This window comes from Colias philodice, chromosome 20 (genome assembly GCF_061535455.1).
Source record: "Colias philodice isolate Cphi_HAF_F1 chromosome 20, ilColPhil1 Martin Lab GWU primary, whole genome shotgun sequence".
In the NCBI taxonomy this organism is placed as follows: domain Eukaryota; kingdom Metazoa; phylum Arthropoda; class Insecta; order Lepidoptera; family Pieridae; genus Colias; species Colias philodice.
In genome coordinates, this window is record NC_143105.1 from 3,523,523 (window position 1) to 3,539,213 (window position 15,691).

Here is a 15,691-nt window from a genome sequence, read left to right on the forward strand (position 1 = left end):
TTACATGCTTATTTTTAATATAATGATATTAAATGAAATTTTAATATGACACACTTACATAATATAGAATATCTACTGTACGAATCAGGAAAAAACCTATTTAACCCATTACATTTGATTTTTACTCAAAATATTTGCAGTAGGTATTTGAACGCAATAATACACAAAAATGCTATAAAACCATATCTTTAATAGTTAAAAAAGCGGTCGCTTCATACACAATTTTTCCAACCCCAATGATTTTCCATAGTCCACCATCTTCCCGCGTTATATTTGGCAAAAGAAAACCACAGTTCTTCATATTATTTTTATTCCTTGTATAAAATCTGTCTAAAGTAGACCTAGGAGCAATTATTTCGCAGCTCTCTAAATTAGGTATAGGATATTCAAAACTAAGTTCAAAATCTTCGCCTATTTTTTTCACTGGTTTTCGTACATTCGGTGGTACTGTTTCTGAAAAGTGATTACTTTGTTTAAAAAATGAATAAACATGTACACTAAACACTTAGTAGATATTGAGTCAAAAACATTGTGTATGTATTTTAATTATTTTTTTATTGCCAAAATAGCTAATTTATAAAGTTTTTTTTTCAAAATGATAAGTTTAATTACTCTATTTTTTATTAATAAAAAATAAGTCAACAAAATAAACTTAGTGCAATGCTTTTACGACAAAAGACTGGATAGTGAAGAAATTTTTTATTTAAATATATATTTTTTTTCGATATACCTACTACTTAAAGTACCTACAACATATAACATACCAACTATTTCAATAGTGATCACTTGAAACACCTCTACCCATTTCCCATCATGTCCCATGTGAAAGGCACTCAGCACCCAATTACCATGATCTTCAGAACTCAACGGACCAATCATGAATTCGTTTCCCGCCATTTTCCTCTCTCTCTCTCCGAATATATCTGTTTCATCCATGAGGCTAGCTCCATAATTAACATTAAAAATACTATATTGGTTTTCGGAAAGTATAACTTTAATACTTTTAAAGTATTTCACTATAATTGTATCTGTATGTGATACATTTTTGCAAGAGAGACTTATGTTAAGTTTGATTGTATCCCCGTTTGGTTTGCTCAAGTAGTATTTTGTATGTGTGTCTATAAGAGGCGCTGCTAAAATCACAATATCGTTTAATCCACATGTTATTAAGAGTGGTGTAAGTTCTTCTTTGTGAGCCGCTGAAATGAAAAAAATGTTTTATTAGAAAGAGCTTTAATTTTTATAGGAAACACTAATCATAGTAGGTAGGTATGTAAATAAACACCTAAAAAATGTTGACATAGGTAGGTATTCAATTCAAAAAGTTAATTATTATATTCTAACAAACTAAGCATAGGTACCTAGTTAGTTACTTTTAATTAAGTTTTACGTAAATATAAGTACTTTTCTTTCTAAATACGAATTATTAAGATAGTTTCATAATCAACCCAAATGTAAAGGTAAATTAAACATTATTAATAAGGGTAAAGTAAGCGAGAATTTCTTTCGTTTCGATTTTGAAAAACAAGTGTAACAACAATTATGTAGATCATGTAAATTGTTAATTAACCCTTAGCTGGTATCGCTAAACTTGGCCAACTTAACTGGTATCGGGGGTAAAAAAAGACCCCATGAGAAAATTTAAAAAAATTGTTATAAAAAACAGGTTTTTTACTTTTTAATACTCTTTTATCTATTAATTAAGTAACTCTTAAAGTAAGCATTTAACGACAATATAGTGCTCTATAAAGTAATTAACCATACTATTTTTTCAAATCAAATTATATCTTATTTTTGGTTTAATTTTAGTGATGTTCACTTTGAGATCCATAAATTCCACAAAAACTAAAAATGAACATAAAAAATATTCTAGCTATAGTTTTCTTATATAGTCTAAATAATAAAAAAATAAACTTTTATCAAAAAACATAGAAAACAAAAAAAATGACAACTTATATGTACCAGTAACAAAATTCTTAGTAAAATTTCTAACGTTTAGAACATGTGATCGCTTTAGCAGTATGTTCTTTACAAATGAAAAGCAAGCATTTGCTACACTTTTTTGTACATTTTATGTCCTTTTCACGATCACATAAATAGCACCGTTCTCTCTTACGGTTGCTTATTTGAGCATCAGCAGCAGGTTCATTATATCCTGAGTGAAAATCTTCATTTGGCAACTTCTATCATATCATCACTGAACAGTAATTGCCAGGAATCAATTTCAGACATTTGCATCATATGACGAGCATCTCCTTTTAGACCCGGAAGATGAGAAACAATATTATGTCGCCTTACGTGAGACACGCTAGGTGGATTTTTTGACCACTTGAATCTATTTTTACCCCTATAGAAACCAGAGGTATGACTAGCTGCTTCTTTTTCATCATCATCTCCTTCGCTGCTACTATCAGAACTTGAAGTTGAGGAGTCAGCTTCTAATAACAAGTAGCTATCTCTCTTCAGAACAAGTATCTATCTCTGCTTCCTCACAATCACTTATTTGTTCATCATCACTTACAGAAGCAGCTGGTCTGTTGAAGGCTTCCGGTTCATTTTCTTCTTTTTCGTCATCTAACAATTCAGATATTTGATCGTCAGTCAAAAAGCTCTCCATAATGATCGTTAATAATTGAATAAATAAAGAAAATAATTTTAGAATAAATTCAGACAAACATACACAAATGGTATCGGGGGTGATTTTTGACCCCAGCAGTGTACGTACCTCGGCTCCTTGTAACAGAAAAGTAACAATTGTCTGTCGTCCGTCTCACGCCCGAGATGTTATGAGATTACCTAGATGTACAAGAGTATAAGTTATAACACTAAAAAGTTATGACCAAAATTTCGTTGCTCTGGGGTGATTTTTGACCCCCGATACCAGCTAAGGGTTAAGTACCTTATATCTAAGCATTCGATGTGGTTAGCGATAAGGGCTAATCGTAAGGCGCAAAGAATTGATCAATTCAATTATATAAATACAGAAATACAGTCGGACTGGGTATTTTTGTCTTTCAGGGTAATATTGGTTAATTACAACCTCGTTTTACACCAGATTCAGTTTTATTGAATAAATAATACCTAAACACATTGATATTGAATATTATGAATGAATATTGGCGGAATTTGTTATTTTTTCGTATTAGTTATTTTATCGTATTAGGTACTCCTAGTTTTCAGAAATTAAACTTAATAAATACCTATTGCAATATTTTTTTTTATTTGTAAAATAATTCAAATGTGAAATCTTTGATTGCATGGAACAGTAATGAAATTACCGTGAAATCTTGAAACGCTACCTACTCAAATTTAATTCAATAAATATAGGTAGGTAACTAATCGCTATACAGTATACAATTAAAATTATCTATATTCATTCTTTACTTTATTACATTTACATTTACATATCTAAATTGCTTCAATTCGTTTAATTAATTAGGTGCATTTTTTTCCATCAAACAGTGTAGGTACACAATTTTTTAACCGACTTCTTATTGAAGAATACAATGTAATCCAAATGTTTATCTTCACCTATTAGCATTCGCAATTGTATTGCTGCGATGAACGATTAAAACGTTGTTATAAAAATTAATATTCATATTAATTATTTCTCTCTCCATAATACACGGGTACCAGGAGAAAGATAGCCGGTCCTTTGGAAGGCTTTAACGTGGGGACATAGGTCCAACACGCAGAGGCCCTTTAGAGAATTTTAATATGTTGTAGAACTTATAATTATTATGGCTCTTTATCAATCAAGAGTAGAATACTCTCTTTATTATAATCAAATATTAATTTTAAGTACATTATTTCAACCTACACAAAACACTGGGGTCGTCGACAAAACTCACTTTGACACTCCGAACGTATTGAAAACTTAAAAAACACAAAAAATAATTTAAAACGCGCGTGTTCATGTCTTGGAATTGAAGAAAACTGAACTCGTAACCGATTCGATATCATTGGTATTTGCATAAACATTGCTTATTTGTACAGATAATTTCAGAATATTTTTTTAAAAAGCCTCGAACTGAGCCATTTTACAGTACCTATAATATAAAATAACCACAGTATTGGAGTTACTAAGCAGGTACCTAATTACGTATTTCAAGTAGGTATTGAAACTATGTTTATAATGACAACATACGTACCTATTCATATCTATAATTTTAAATTTACAAAATGCCCCTCTGAACACCTGTTTAGCTTAGCTCATATTTAGTTAGGTGTTTTTGAATTTAATTTTCATAACTGAATTAATGGCTGGAGTGAACCTGAGATGGTGTGTTTACGAGCGTGACCTACACCTAAGGGCAATTAAAACGTAAGGTTCTTCAAAATACAGAATGCCATATACCTACCTAACACTAGAGGTAGAGGCAATATAGAGTCCTAATTTAAATTTATAATCTTAATATCTACTGTATTACCATATTTTTCTAGGTCACAGATGTCGACTTCGAATCGTATTACAATATGATTATTATAGATTACTTATCGGTCAATATTTCGTCGATTCTGATAAGCTAGTATGTACATATTGATTATTGACACAAGATTTCTACAGAAGTACCTTAGTATTTGTCATAAGTCGTTATAAAAAAATCGTTTCGTATCTTGATATCTCCTCACAATTTTTAACAAATAATATGAAGATTGAAGGATGTAGATTAATCAGCTGAAACTCGTTAAAATATATAACACAAGGTCTCACGTTTTCCACTACACGGAGAAATCTCGCAGCACTATCATGGTTATCATGCACAAAGTTATTTGTTGGTCTGTTAATTCTAATCGTCTATAGAGGAATAATTTTAGATTCGAAAATTAAAATCTTATCTCTATATAATAGAGCAACTACTAGGTACCTACTACTATACGACGGCAGAGTCCACAAAAGAAAATTATTTTCAATAACATGTTATTTCTTGCTGAACACAAGTAGAGTAGTAACTCTACCGAGCAAAAGTCTCACTCAGGTCTCTTTCACAATAAACGCAGCTCAGGTGATTATTTCTTTATTAAATCACCAATTTTAAAAGCAAAAATACCTTAGTTTCAATCACTTGCATCAGACATAATAGAAACTATCGAGTAACATAAAGAAAAACAATTATCACAATTAAACATTTATTACACATCATAACAACACACAATTATCCAGCTTCCTAAGCGACAGCAGTAGCTTCTATCCACCGTGAGTACGAAGACACTCTGGTGTTAATGTTGGGGTATCGAGCGGCTGCACAGCCTTCAGCCCAAGAGAACACTCCAACAACTACGTTACCATGCAGGAGGGGGCTGCCGGTGTCTCCCTGTAAGATATTAAAAGTCTGATTAACGAATGAATGGGCAGCGATGGTTGTTATATGGTATCTGGAGTAAAGGGACCTATGTTGTTGGCGTGGTTGCCAAATGGAGATTTTATAAAACATTCTTCCGCCGACCGCGGCGTCTATCTGTCCGTTCACGATAAATTGAAGAACTTTTTCTTTTTGTTTTCACAAGTTGATTGTGTGGTTCTTGATAAAAAGTACTAGATTATACTTAAGTGAAAAATAGAGGCTATAGAGCTATGAGTAAAGTATCAAAAGTTTGCTACACCTAAAACCATTGAAACTAATAAAATCGATTCATCTAAATATTTACGACCTAATCGAGTTATAGTGTGCAGAAAAACCACGACAACATCACAAGAATACATTTTATGTCAAAATCAACGCACTTTTATTATTTACTAGTGGTCCGCCCCGGCTTCGCCCGTGGTACATATTTCTCAATAAAAGGTAGCCTATGTTCTTTCTCAGGGTCTAAAGATTTTCTGTGCCAAATTTCATCAAAATCGGTCCAGTAGTTTATGCGTGAAAACCATACATACATACATACACACAAATCTTTCCTCTTTATAATATTAGTATAGAAGTATACCTAGATATGTAGGTACTAACTTTTAATTTTAAATCGATATAAACTCACCGTACACTGTCCCCGTATACCCACATCCAGCCAGCCAGCACAAATCATTTGATCAGTGACCGCAAAGTCGACCGCACCGTACCGCTCGACGCAGGTCGCTTGCTCCGTCACCCAGATCGTCACCTGGCGGAGGGTTGCTGACAGCCCGCTGGTCGCCTGACAAGTATATTTATATCTCTTTGTTGTGTGTTATGTGGGGTTATTAGGTCGGATGGTAATTAGGGGTTTAAATGGAAAAAGTTTAAGGGTCAAAAGAAGGAGGAGGTTCTCAGTTCGACTTTTTTGTTTGGTTTCTTAACTCAGAACTTTCGGCTAGGTGAACGGATTTTAATAATCAGTTTAACTCGATGACAATTTGAAGCAATTTTTGTTTTTTGTTACAAAATAATTGTTAACAGTCGAGAGTGTTAAGTACCTACAAGTTCAGAAGGAACTCATTTTGAAAATCAAAAGATTATACCTACAACATAAATGCATATTAATAAGTAATTTTTAATATATTTATTACCTACCATTACAATGTGAAAATCGTGTTAGTAGTCGTAAATGCAAAATCATGAAATCATATCATGATTTTCAGTAAAATATATCAGTAGGTAGGTATACGTTATTGCGTTCTCTTTATACTATGTTATTGACACTTATTAATCTCCTTTTCCAATTAGAGCTACTTATAATACCGAATTTATAGGATTTTTTTTCTGGTTCGAAAAGCAGTTACATACAAAATATTTGCATACAAAAGTAATGCATTACTTACCGAAGTAGCACCCCATCCTATAGCCGTAACAGCTTGTCCAGACGGCACCGAATACGCTCCGCCAGCTAAATACGCGGCTTGCACATTTGGTCCAAAGATGATGTTGAGCGTGGTCCTCACGACCGCGATGTCGTGGACCTTAGTGGCGGCCACGTAGTCCGGGTGGGTCGTGATGAGGCGGATGATGTAGACCAGACCGCCGCTGTTCGCTGAGGCTGAACCGAGCCGCGCGCGCCATGTTACTTCTTGATGGGGGCTAAAATGGTTTGGATAAATAGATTAATAATTGCCCAGGCATAATATTCAAAGAATTGATTGGTAAATATTATTTTGCTCCAGCGCAGTTATTTAAAATTTCGGCTATACAGGGTGTCACACTATTGGTATACTAAACGCGAAGGGACTTATAGGTTTGCATACACTGATCATGAAAAAATACTTAAACAACAAAATTACGTAAAAAATTTTTGCTAAATTTTTCCTGAAAATCCATGTTTTCTTCTCTGGCTTCGCGCAGCCGGCATATAACGCTTCTCTAATGTGAGCATTTTGTCTATGAAAACATAATCTTAAACGATAGCCCACGTGCTGGTGGCAAAGCTGGGCGGGTCGCTTGTTATGGGTGTACACATAGAGTTTTAAGATTTCATCTATTTGAAAAAAAAAATGCGTCTGGAATTTTTTAAGTATTTTTTACGTACTCAGCGTATGCAAAACTATAACCTCCTTTGAGCTTAGTATACCAACAGTGGGACACCCTGTATAATAAAGAAAGCACGGTAGACCCCTTTGTCGCTGGGCAGACGATATAACGAAAATAACTGGCGAAAAGTGGATGTTACAAGCGCAAGAAAGAGAATACTGGAACAGTCTGGAGGAAGCCTTCACCACTTCACTTAAAGGGGTTCTCAAGCTACATATTATAATTTATAAGTCATTACTTCTTATGTATAGCTCATTATATTTTTTAAAAGTTTAGTTATAGTTTGTAATACATATAATAATTAAGTTCATTTAACCCTCACATTTAACCATACTTTTAGCATGTATGAAACCATTGTGATTTTGAGAAATAAAGGCTTTTTATTTTTATTTTTATTTTAATAACGGAAGTCCCAAGTCGTAGAGCAGCCGTACGCGTCGTAGAATTTACAAATTAAAATCACAATAAAATTAAAAAGCCTAACCACCAGACCAATTATGTGTAAAACCAACATATTGCTATTGCTTTCAGCAAGTTTCTATCATTCTCATTTTAGTGTATGGAAGGTGTAAATAGTTTGGAAAATCCAAAAGTGCACGCCTCATAATTTTTTTTTAATAATTATTTATTAATTATTATTTTTGTTTATTTAATAACAATTAAACCACATCGAATCAGACCCTGAAAAATGAAAGGGTTCTTATAGGTTTGAGAACGTACGTAACTTAGTTTGTTTCTTTTCTTTTTTTCTATTCCTGAGCATACTCAAGCGTAAGAGAAAAAAAAAGACTCGATTAGTAAAGTATTTCGGTCGCTATCGTGTTAACAAGAAAATCCTCCGCACATACAGACACACGGACGTCCAAGACAGAACTTTTTTAAACTGTTTTTTAACTAGTTTAAATAACAAAAATGACATCAAAAATATCATGAATGTTAAAAATAGTGTTTTTTCTTAATATGTGTGTGTATGTATTATCTTACAAGTGCAATGTATGATACATAAAGACATTTTAAGTTTGAAAAATCAGATGTTTTGCGCGAAGTGACAGTAGTATCCACCTCAACGCTTCGCTTATGAGGCGTGCAATAGTAAGTAATACTATACGTAGTATATTATTATTAGTCTGTGGTAATACATACGTGGTCCCAGTAAAGAAGCAAGAAGCAGAGGACAGTATAGCATTATTGCTGATGATGGTACCTCCGCAGAGCTGTCGGAAAGTCCCGTGTTGTACATTGTTGAGCAGCGCCGCGGAAAACGGGAAGTTTGCAATGTTAGCTACAGACCCGCCAGCTATTCTGCTCTCCGGGGAGGCTGATTAAATAATAAAATAATTTTATACACGATAACACCTATGATATTTTAAGTCTGACATATGGTGCTACTCCTCATATCGACATTTACAGTACTGCTGTCGTGCTTTTGGCATATAAATTGCCGGATAGTGAGAGCGTTTATAAAATCATTCTAAGTTGTAGTATTCAATGTAGCAATAATCAAAGTAAGACGAACATCCAATCATATCGAGATAAAATCTTGATCTTACCTAGGTTGGATTTGCTTATAAAATAGGTAGGAATTATTATTTAAAATAAAATAAATAATAATTCCTATCATAATCGTCATGGACAAATATACTCTAGACTCTAGACTGAGTATATTGGTCCATGATTATTATTAACGATTGATTATTGTTTTTTTAGGTTATTGGCTAATAATAATTAGTCAGATAAAATAACCTTAACTAATCGATTTGAGTTGAGTTAATATTTGATAATACAGTAAAAAAAGTTGTTTTTTTTTTAAGTAGATAATCGTTATGTCTCACCATTAACTGCAAGCACAAAAATAACACATAAACCCACAATGAGCTTCATTTTTACTAATAATGTCTTAGGGAATACTCTAATTATCGATAATATTAATCAGTATTTTATCTCATGATACAATATTATATCAAATCAAATGTCTCAACTCTCAAGGCTATATAAAAGATATCGTTGTAATATTTTATTTTTTGTGCATATTTAATTACTTACATATAAAACTAAGACAAGTGTCTTAGTTTTTTGGCGGTTCTAAAATCTTTAGTTCTTTCTCTTGCACATACACTAGACATTGGCTGAGTCCCTTTATTTCATGGTGGTGAATTTATTTACATATGAGAAAACATTTAACTCATTTCATTTCATTTCAGTATAGGTATAAAATGAAAAGTGGAATTACTTCAAAATACATATGTATTTATTAAGTACTTAATATAATAATATAATAATAAATCAAATATAATTAAGTAACAATTTGTACAAATTTAAATATATAGTCGTTTATAAAATTCGTGGAAATTTTTTGAATGCATATATTTGAAAAAATTAAATATTAAGTACATATTGCCTATACAGTCATTTTGATTAAACAATTAAAAAAATAATGTCAAATAGAAAGCTGCACAATATCACAAGAATTATATAAATGCATTATTGCACTCTCAAATAAAAATTATTAAACAATGTTAACATTTTATACAATTCTATAAAGGCGGCTAACAAGAACAGGATATAATTAAAAAAAATTGTCACATTTTGTCATTTAACCACAATGTAAAAGTTCAAAATTTGAACGCTATTTTGTTAGTCAAAAACTTTGAAATATTTTTTTTTCAAGACGGGGTGAAATGAATACAACAAAATTCCAATCATTTAATTAATCAAGCAGCAACAGCAGTAGTATTATTCTTGACATCGTTTCTGAACGTGCGTCGGAAGCTATTTCTGAACGAGTTGGACGCGTCACTAGCGCGCGCGGCAACCCAGCGTCTGTTCTTGTTGGGGGACAAGATGGCGCCCAACATCGCTAGCGAGAGACCCGCTACCATGACTATCAGCCATGTTGTTGGGAAGCGGAATGCTGGAAGTAATGGAGGATTATATTAATATAATTTTATTATTATTGACGTGACAACGTCTTATAATTCGATAGAGCCGGCTGCACGCACGAAAAAACATGACTCATGCGGCGTTACCTCGCTCTGAGGCGTTCCATGTAAGGCTTGAAGTGCAAGCGAGAGCGCGGAACGAGCGACAAAGAAGCACAATCGGACATTGTCACGTTCAACTATCGTCAGTAAACCGACTTTACAGACAACCAATTTTTTTATTTAATAATTAACCAACTCATTACAGTTAAATGTTTGTTAATAAAATATAGAATTAGAGAACCATTTCATTATTGTCTACACTACAGTAACGCCACAAAGACGGAATAGAAATATACTTACACGTTTTAAACTCGGTGATAATATAAGTAAAAGTTTGTAGATAGGTAACTAACACAACAAACATCTACAAAACGGTACACTAGCGCACACACGATGAGACATCCAAGTAAGTTAACATGATTCAACGATCGTGAGTGAAAAAGAGACGACTGATGTAAAATGTGGCTAATTTGCTACATTTTGACGGTCCAAAGCGCTAAGAATCTATCTACACCTTTTTACTCCCCACAAAAATTACACAAAAAACTCACAATAAACTATAGTCCTTGGTCTAGATGTGCCCTGAACACTCGCTCCTCCCGTAAGTTGAGCGATCACAGTCCACGCGTTACGGTCGAGGGGAGTAGGATCATTTATATTGAGCTCACAGCTTAATAGATCATCAGATACCCGCCCAGAGTACCCACCAGACCATTTTTGGGTGCTGAAACCTGTAGAAAATTTAAAGGTTTAAGAAAAAAATGTGAAATAATGATAATATGAAAGTTTTTTTTTTAAATTAAGTAATAACATCTCAAAAAATTGCTCCTTCAGAATCAATAATTGCTCGTCTTCCATAATTATTAGTTTACTAGGTTTTCGCCCACGTTTTCCAAGAAAAACCCGCATAGTTACCACTCCCGTGGGATTTCCGGGATAAAACCTATCCTATGTGTTAATCCAAGTTACCCTCTATATGTGTGCTTAATGTCAATGTAATCAAACATACACCAACACTCCTCCTCCTCACAAACTTTCGCCTTTATAATATTAGTAGGAAGTAGGATAGGATATATGTATACGTATAGTTCATTTTTTAAAAAGTCCAATTACTGAAAACTTGATTTCGCTAAAGAATGAAAAATATTTTGCAAGACAAAAATTAAATTTTTTTTTTTCTTTCTGTTTTTATTGTGTTCTGTTTGTAACTTACTCTGTCCATCGATTCTCACGAACACGCAGTAACGGATGTACGTAAACTGATTCAACTCAGCCCGCACTCGCATGGCCCTTCCACGATCTCCCTGTGTCACTGTTAATGGCTCTGGAATTTGAAAAAAATGAGAAACATTGTTAAAAGACTTGATAATTGTCCCGAAGATAGTTATTTTTTGTATTTTTTTTTTTTGTTTATGGCCTTCTATTTTTAAGCTATTGCATAGCTTCTATCGCGGGCCTTGAGCGCGGGGACCGAATCGAGAAAATCCGTAACGAAAAAACCTCACGCTCCCCACTCCGACGGACACGGAGGTGTGGCTTGAAGGCATAGCATGCAATAGCTTTACCGCGGCAGTCCCCGAGTGCCACACGTCTTTTTGTGTTTGTTAATTGTATAAGTTAAGAGTCAAACGGATTAGCCAAAAAAATGACAATTATTCTTATGAGAAGGCACAAACCTAGTCGTTTCTGAGTTCAAGTTTTTTTTATACAGCGAAAATTTACGTAATCTGATAGTTTTATCAAACCGAAGCGAATAAACCAATTTAGATTATCACTCGCGGTCCGCCCCGGCTTCGCCCGTGGTACATATGAAAAATAGATGTTGGCCGATTCTCAGACTTACCCGATATGCACAGAAAATTTCATGAGAATCGGTCCACCCGTTTCGGAGGAGTATGCAGACTAACATTGTGACACGAGAATTTTATATATAAGATTAGCCGATAGGTCCCAGTATAGAAAAACTTACTCAAACTTTAATTAAATTTTTGAAGCGAAACTTCTTTAGGCACGTTGAGAGTAAAATTTCAAAGTCGCGTCATGGCAATACCGACACGTCATTCAGTAACGCGACGATTTTCGTATCTTTGAATCTTGCTAAAGAAGTTTCACTTCTGTCACGTGTGCTCGGCACACACGCTCTTTTTTGTTTAATTTGAATGTTTCTAAAGTTCCTACCTTCCACCTTCACATCAAAAGTTACGCTCTGATCTGGATCTTTCCAGTCGAAGCCAATGTGACAGCTCCAAGGGCCCGAGTCGGATACAGCGAGCGACGGGAATCGAATCCCGCACTCGCCGGCCTCGAACCCGGCGCCTACGTAGCGGTCTTGATCTGGATTTTTAGTTGATTGGATTAAAATGTTACTGTTGTAAAATAAAAAATATACCGAACTGAGAACCTCCTCCATTTTTCAAGACGGTTAAAAAAAACACAATTGATAGTAAAATTTTAAAGAGTAGAAAACATTCTATTGGTTTTGAACTTGCATCTTTTCCACACTTGAATACAACTTCAGCAAACGAAATTCTTCTATTCTTTCAATATTATTATGTGCCTATCTATTATATCACACATCTCAACTATTAATATTAAAATTTATCTCTTTTTATTTTCTTTTATACATTAAGAGTATTTTTCTCTTAAGTTTCTCAAATAAACAAGAATAATATTGTAACTCTTCTACTTACAAGGTGCAAGATGATAAATAGTGCCACTTCTAGCTCTAAAGTAGCAATATTGGAAGGAAGATCTACTAATAACGGAAGGTATACAGCAGGACATAGTACACAAACATAGAAATACATCATTTGTGAAAATTTCCGCTTTCTAGCTATCATATTGCCGGATATATATCAGGATATTTGCCACCTGCGGTGTTCCCGGACAACTACGACATTGGGGCCTTCAAGAAAAGACCTTATTTGTCCATAAAAGGCCGGCAAAGCACTTGTAACACTTCAGTGTTACAAGTGTCTATGGGCGGTGGTGACCACTTAACATCAGGTGGCCCACCTGCTCCTTTGCTTGCTCTGACATAAAAAAAAATATCACGGTTTATGAGATACAGCCTGGAGACAGACATACAAAGAAATCTCATAACCCGTTTTACCGTTTCGGTACGGAAAAATGCATACTAAAAACTAACAATTTCCATATACTTACAAGGTGCAACATGATAAATGGTGCCGTTCCTAGCTCTAAAGTAGCAATAATGGAAGGAAGCTGGTATGGAGCAGGACATCGTCACGGTTTCTCCAACTACCGCCTGTACTGTTCTTTGCTCTGCAGTCAGCCTGGGTACTGAAAAAGATAAAAACAGGTTATAAAGGTTATAAATTTATAAAGAATAGAAAAAATTCGATCACGAGGCGGGACTCGAACCCGCATCCTTTCGCGCCAAACCGGGGCGGATGCCTGACCAATTCAGCCACTCGTGAACCGCCAGAGCGATCGAGTTTATTCTATTATTTCAGTTTTATGTGTCTAAGGGACACACCGCGCGCCATCTTAAGCCAAAAATATCAAATTCATCAGGTTATAATAAGGGTTATAAATGGTTCATAGCGTTCTAAATGTTTAAACAGATAAAAAAAGGAGTTCGACGTTGACTTCGATTTCATTCTAGTCGTGGTTCGGCCAAGGGAAGCGAGTGTGACGTTATATTTCCACTGTACGAGTATGTCGAATACAGCATATATCAATATACGCATTACAATACATTATGTAACACAAGGCTATTTTTAGCAAACAAAATATTTTATTAACTTGAGATTTGTTTAATTTATAAATAAAGTTAAAAAAAAATCTATTTTAATTTTCTTAAAAAAACTCACTTTTCTCAATCTGAGCGACATCTTCCGGGTCTCTCATGAACCAAGGTGTAGGAACATTTATATGGCCATAGTGAATATCGTCTTTTGTTTGTATGGCGCAACGCCAGAAACCGACGTCTTCGTTGATTGGATCCGTTATGAGAAGACCACATGTGTGGTTGAGAGCTCTTGTTTCGTAGCTGAAAGATAAATAGCATAATTTAAAAATTGAATACAATGTGAATAAAAATACTATTTATTAACATTGACGATATATTTTGTAGCATATTTAAAAAAGTATTCTTTGTTGTTATTTACTTACAATAAACAACTAGACATAAAATAAAATGTCCGAAGCAAAACTCTGCCAACTTGTATATTAGGCAGAGTTTTGTAATGAGCATGAGTTTTGAAATAGATTTTGGACGTAACTTCCAGAAAATAAGGTTAACATTGAAATTAACATTCAATGAGATTTTATATCAGATGATTGTCTAGTTTTTTATAGCAATTCAATGCCCCTAACTGATATGCAAAACAATGTTGAGAAGAGAGAATATTGTCAACTATTTTTGTACCCTTTCTCTATACGCTTTCTCTCGTAAAAATATATTTATATTGTGTCCTACTTGTACTTCTCTCTGTGGTGCACAATAAAGTATGTTTGTTTGTTATATACTTTATCTTAAATATTACTCACCTAATCCTCGTCCCATGGTACCCATACCTCCCTTGAGTGACCCCACTATGTGCCAAAAGCATCCTACCCTTAGGGTCTCGGAAGGTACACGTAGTAACATTGACTGAACCAGGTAGAGTACATGCCATGTATATGGTTGGCTTTTCTAATTCTACGTGAGTTAATACGATTGGTCGGGGATCAGCTGGAATGGAAAATATTCATTAAAATTTGTTATCAATTATAGCAGGAAAAGCATCGACTCTTGGGTTGTCATGCGTCAATTAACTTTCAACTTAATCTAAATATGAGCAAATCTTCCAAGATAAGATGAAGATACTTGGAAATATAATAGCGTATGCAGATTTCAAACCACAAACATAATATGCTTTAATTCACGTGATTACAGTAATGCGTCATTAAATATATTACAATAACATTCACGTGTGTAAACTTATGACGTCTTATCTATTTTTTTATATATTTAGAATGTCCGCATATCTAATAATAACTGGCTCTATAACAAAAGATAACGTTTGGCTATTTCGAGAAATGAGTATTTAGCTCTAATAATCGAGAACTTATTCCAATGTATGTGGTAATAATAGTGCTATAAGATGTCACGGTCCTTGGTACAGTGGTTGACGCGTGAGCGTAGCACCGAGGGGTTCGATTCCCGGTGGAGACGAAGAAAAAAAAATGTCTCGGTCTGGTAGGACACAGAAGGCTGATCACCTACTTGTCCCTAACGAAAATCGATCAGTGAAACAGATGAAT

The 15,691-nt window shown here is 34.1% G+C and overlaps 3 protein-coding genes and 1 long non-coding RNA gene across 6 annotated transcripts in view; 2 read left to right on the forward strand and 2 right to left on the reverse strand.

Annotated features, from left to right (window-relative positions):
- LOC149479341 (uncharacterized) overlaps positions 1-15,691 on the forward strand; it is a 381,306-nt gene that overhangs the window by 149,315 nt on the left and 216,300 nt on the right. The window lies entirely within an intron of this gene.
- Positions 1-15,691, forward strand: part of Atu (Another transcription unit) — a 463,287-nt gene that overhangs the window by 11,810 nt on the left and 435,786 nt on the right. The gene's annotated exons all lie outside the window — the stretch shown is intronic.
- LOC149479351 (uncharacterized) lies at positions 171-3,962 on the reverse strand. Its single transcript, XM_089708237.1, has 3 exons — positions 3,821-3,962; positions 765-1,199; positions 171-453 (listed from the first exon to the last, which is right to left on the reverse strand). The coding sequence occupies exons 1-3, from the start codon at positions 3,915-3,917 to the stop codon at positions 173-175; spliced, it is 813 nt and encodes a 270-aa protein (XP_089564363.1). The 5' UTR covers positions 3,918-3,962; the 3' UTR covers positions 171-172.
- The window catches only part of LOC149479352 (uncharacterized), a 29,304-nt gene continuing 18,726 nt past the window's right edge, over positions 5,114-15,691 (reverse strand). The window contains exons 9-18 of one of the 2 annotated variants that reach the window (XM_089708162.1): positions 14,936-15,119; positions 14,257-14,435; positions 13,586-13,723; positions 12,599-12,754; positions 11,634-11,744; positions 10,972-11,151; positions 8,583-8,757; positions 6,737-6,992; positions 5,977-6,132; positions 5,114-5,315 (exon numbers count right to left, since the gene is read on the reverse strand). In XM_089708162.1, the coding sequence (XP_089564288.1) occupies positions 5,169-5,315; positions 5,977-6,132; positions 6,737-6,992; positions 8,583-8,757; positions 10,972-11,151; positions 11,634-11,744; positions 12,599-12,754; positions 13,586-13,723; positions 14,257-14,435; positions 14,936-15,119 (1,682 nt within the window). In that variant the 3' untranslated portion in view covers positions 5,114-5,168. Of the gene's footprint in view, positions 5,316-5,976; positions 6,133-6,736; positions 6,993-8,582; positions 8,758-9,767; positions 10,351-10,971; positions 11,152-11,633; positions 11,745-12,598; positions 12,755-13,585; positions 13,724-14,256; positions 14,436-14,935; positions 15,120-15,691 lie in introns of those variants that run through there. The other variant, XM_089708164.1, reaches the window with a different exon arrangement.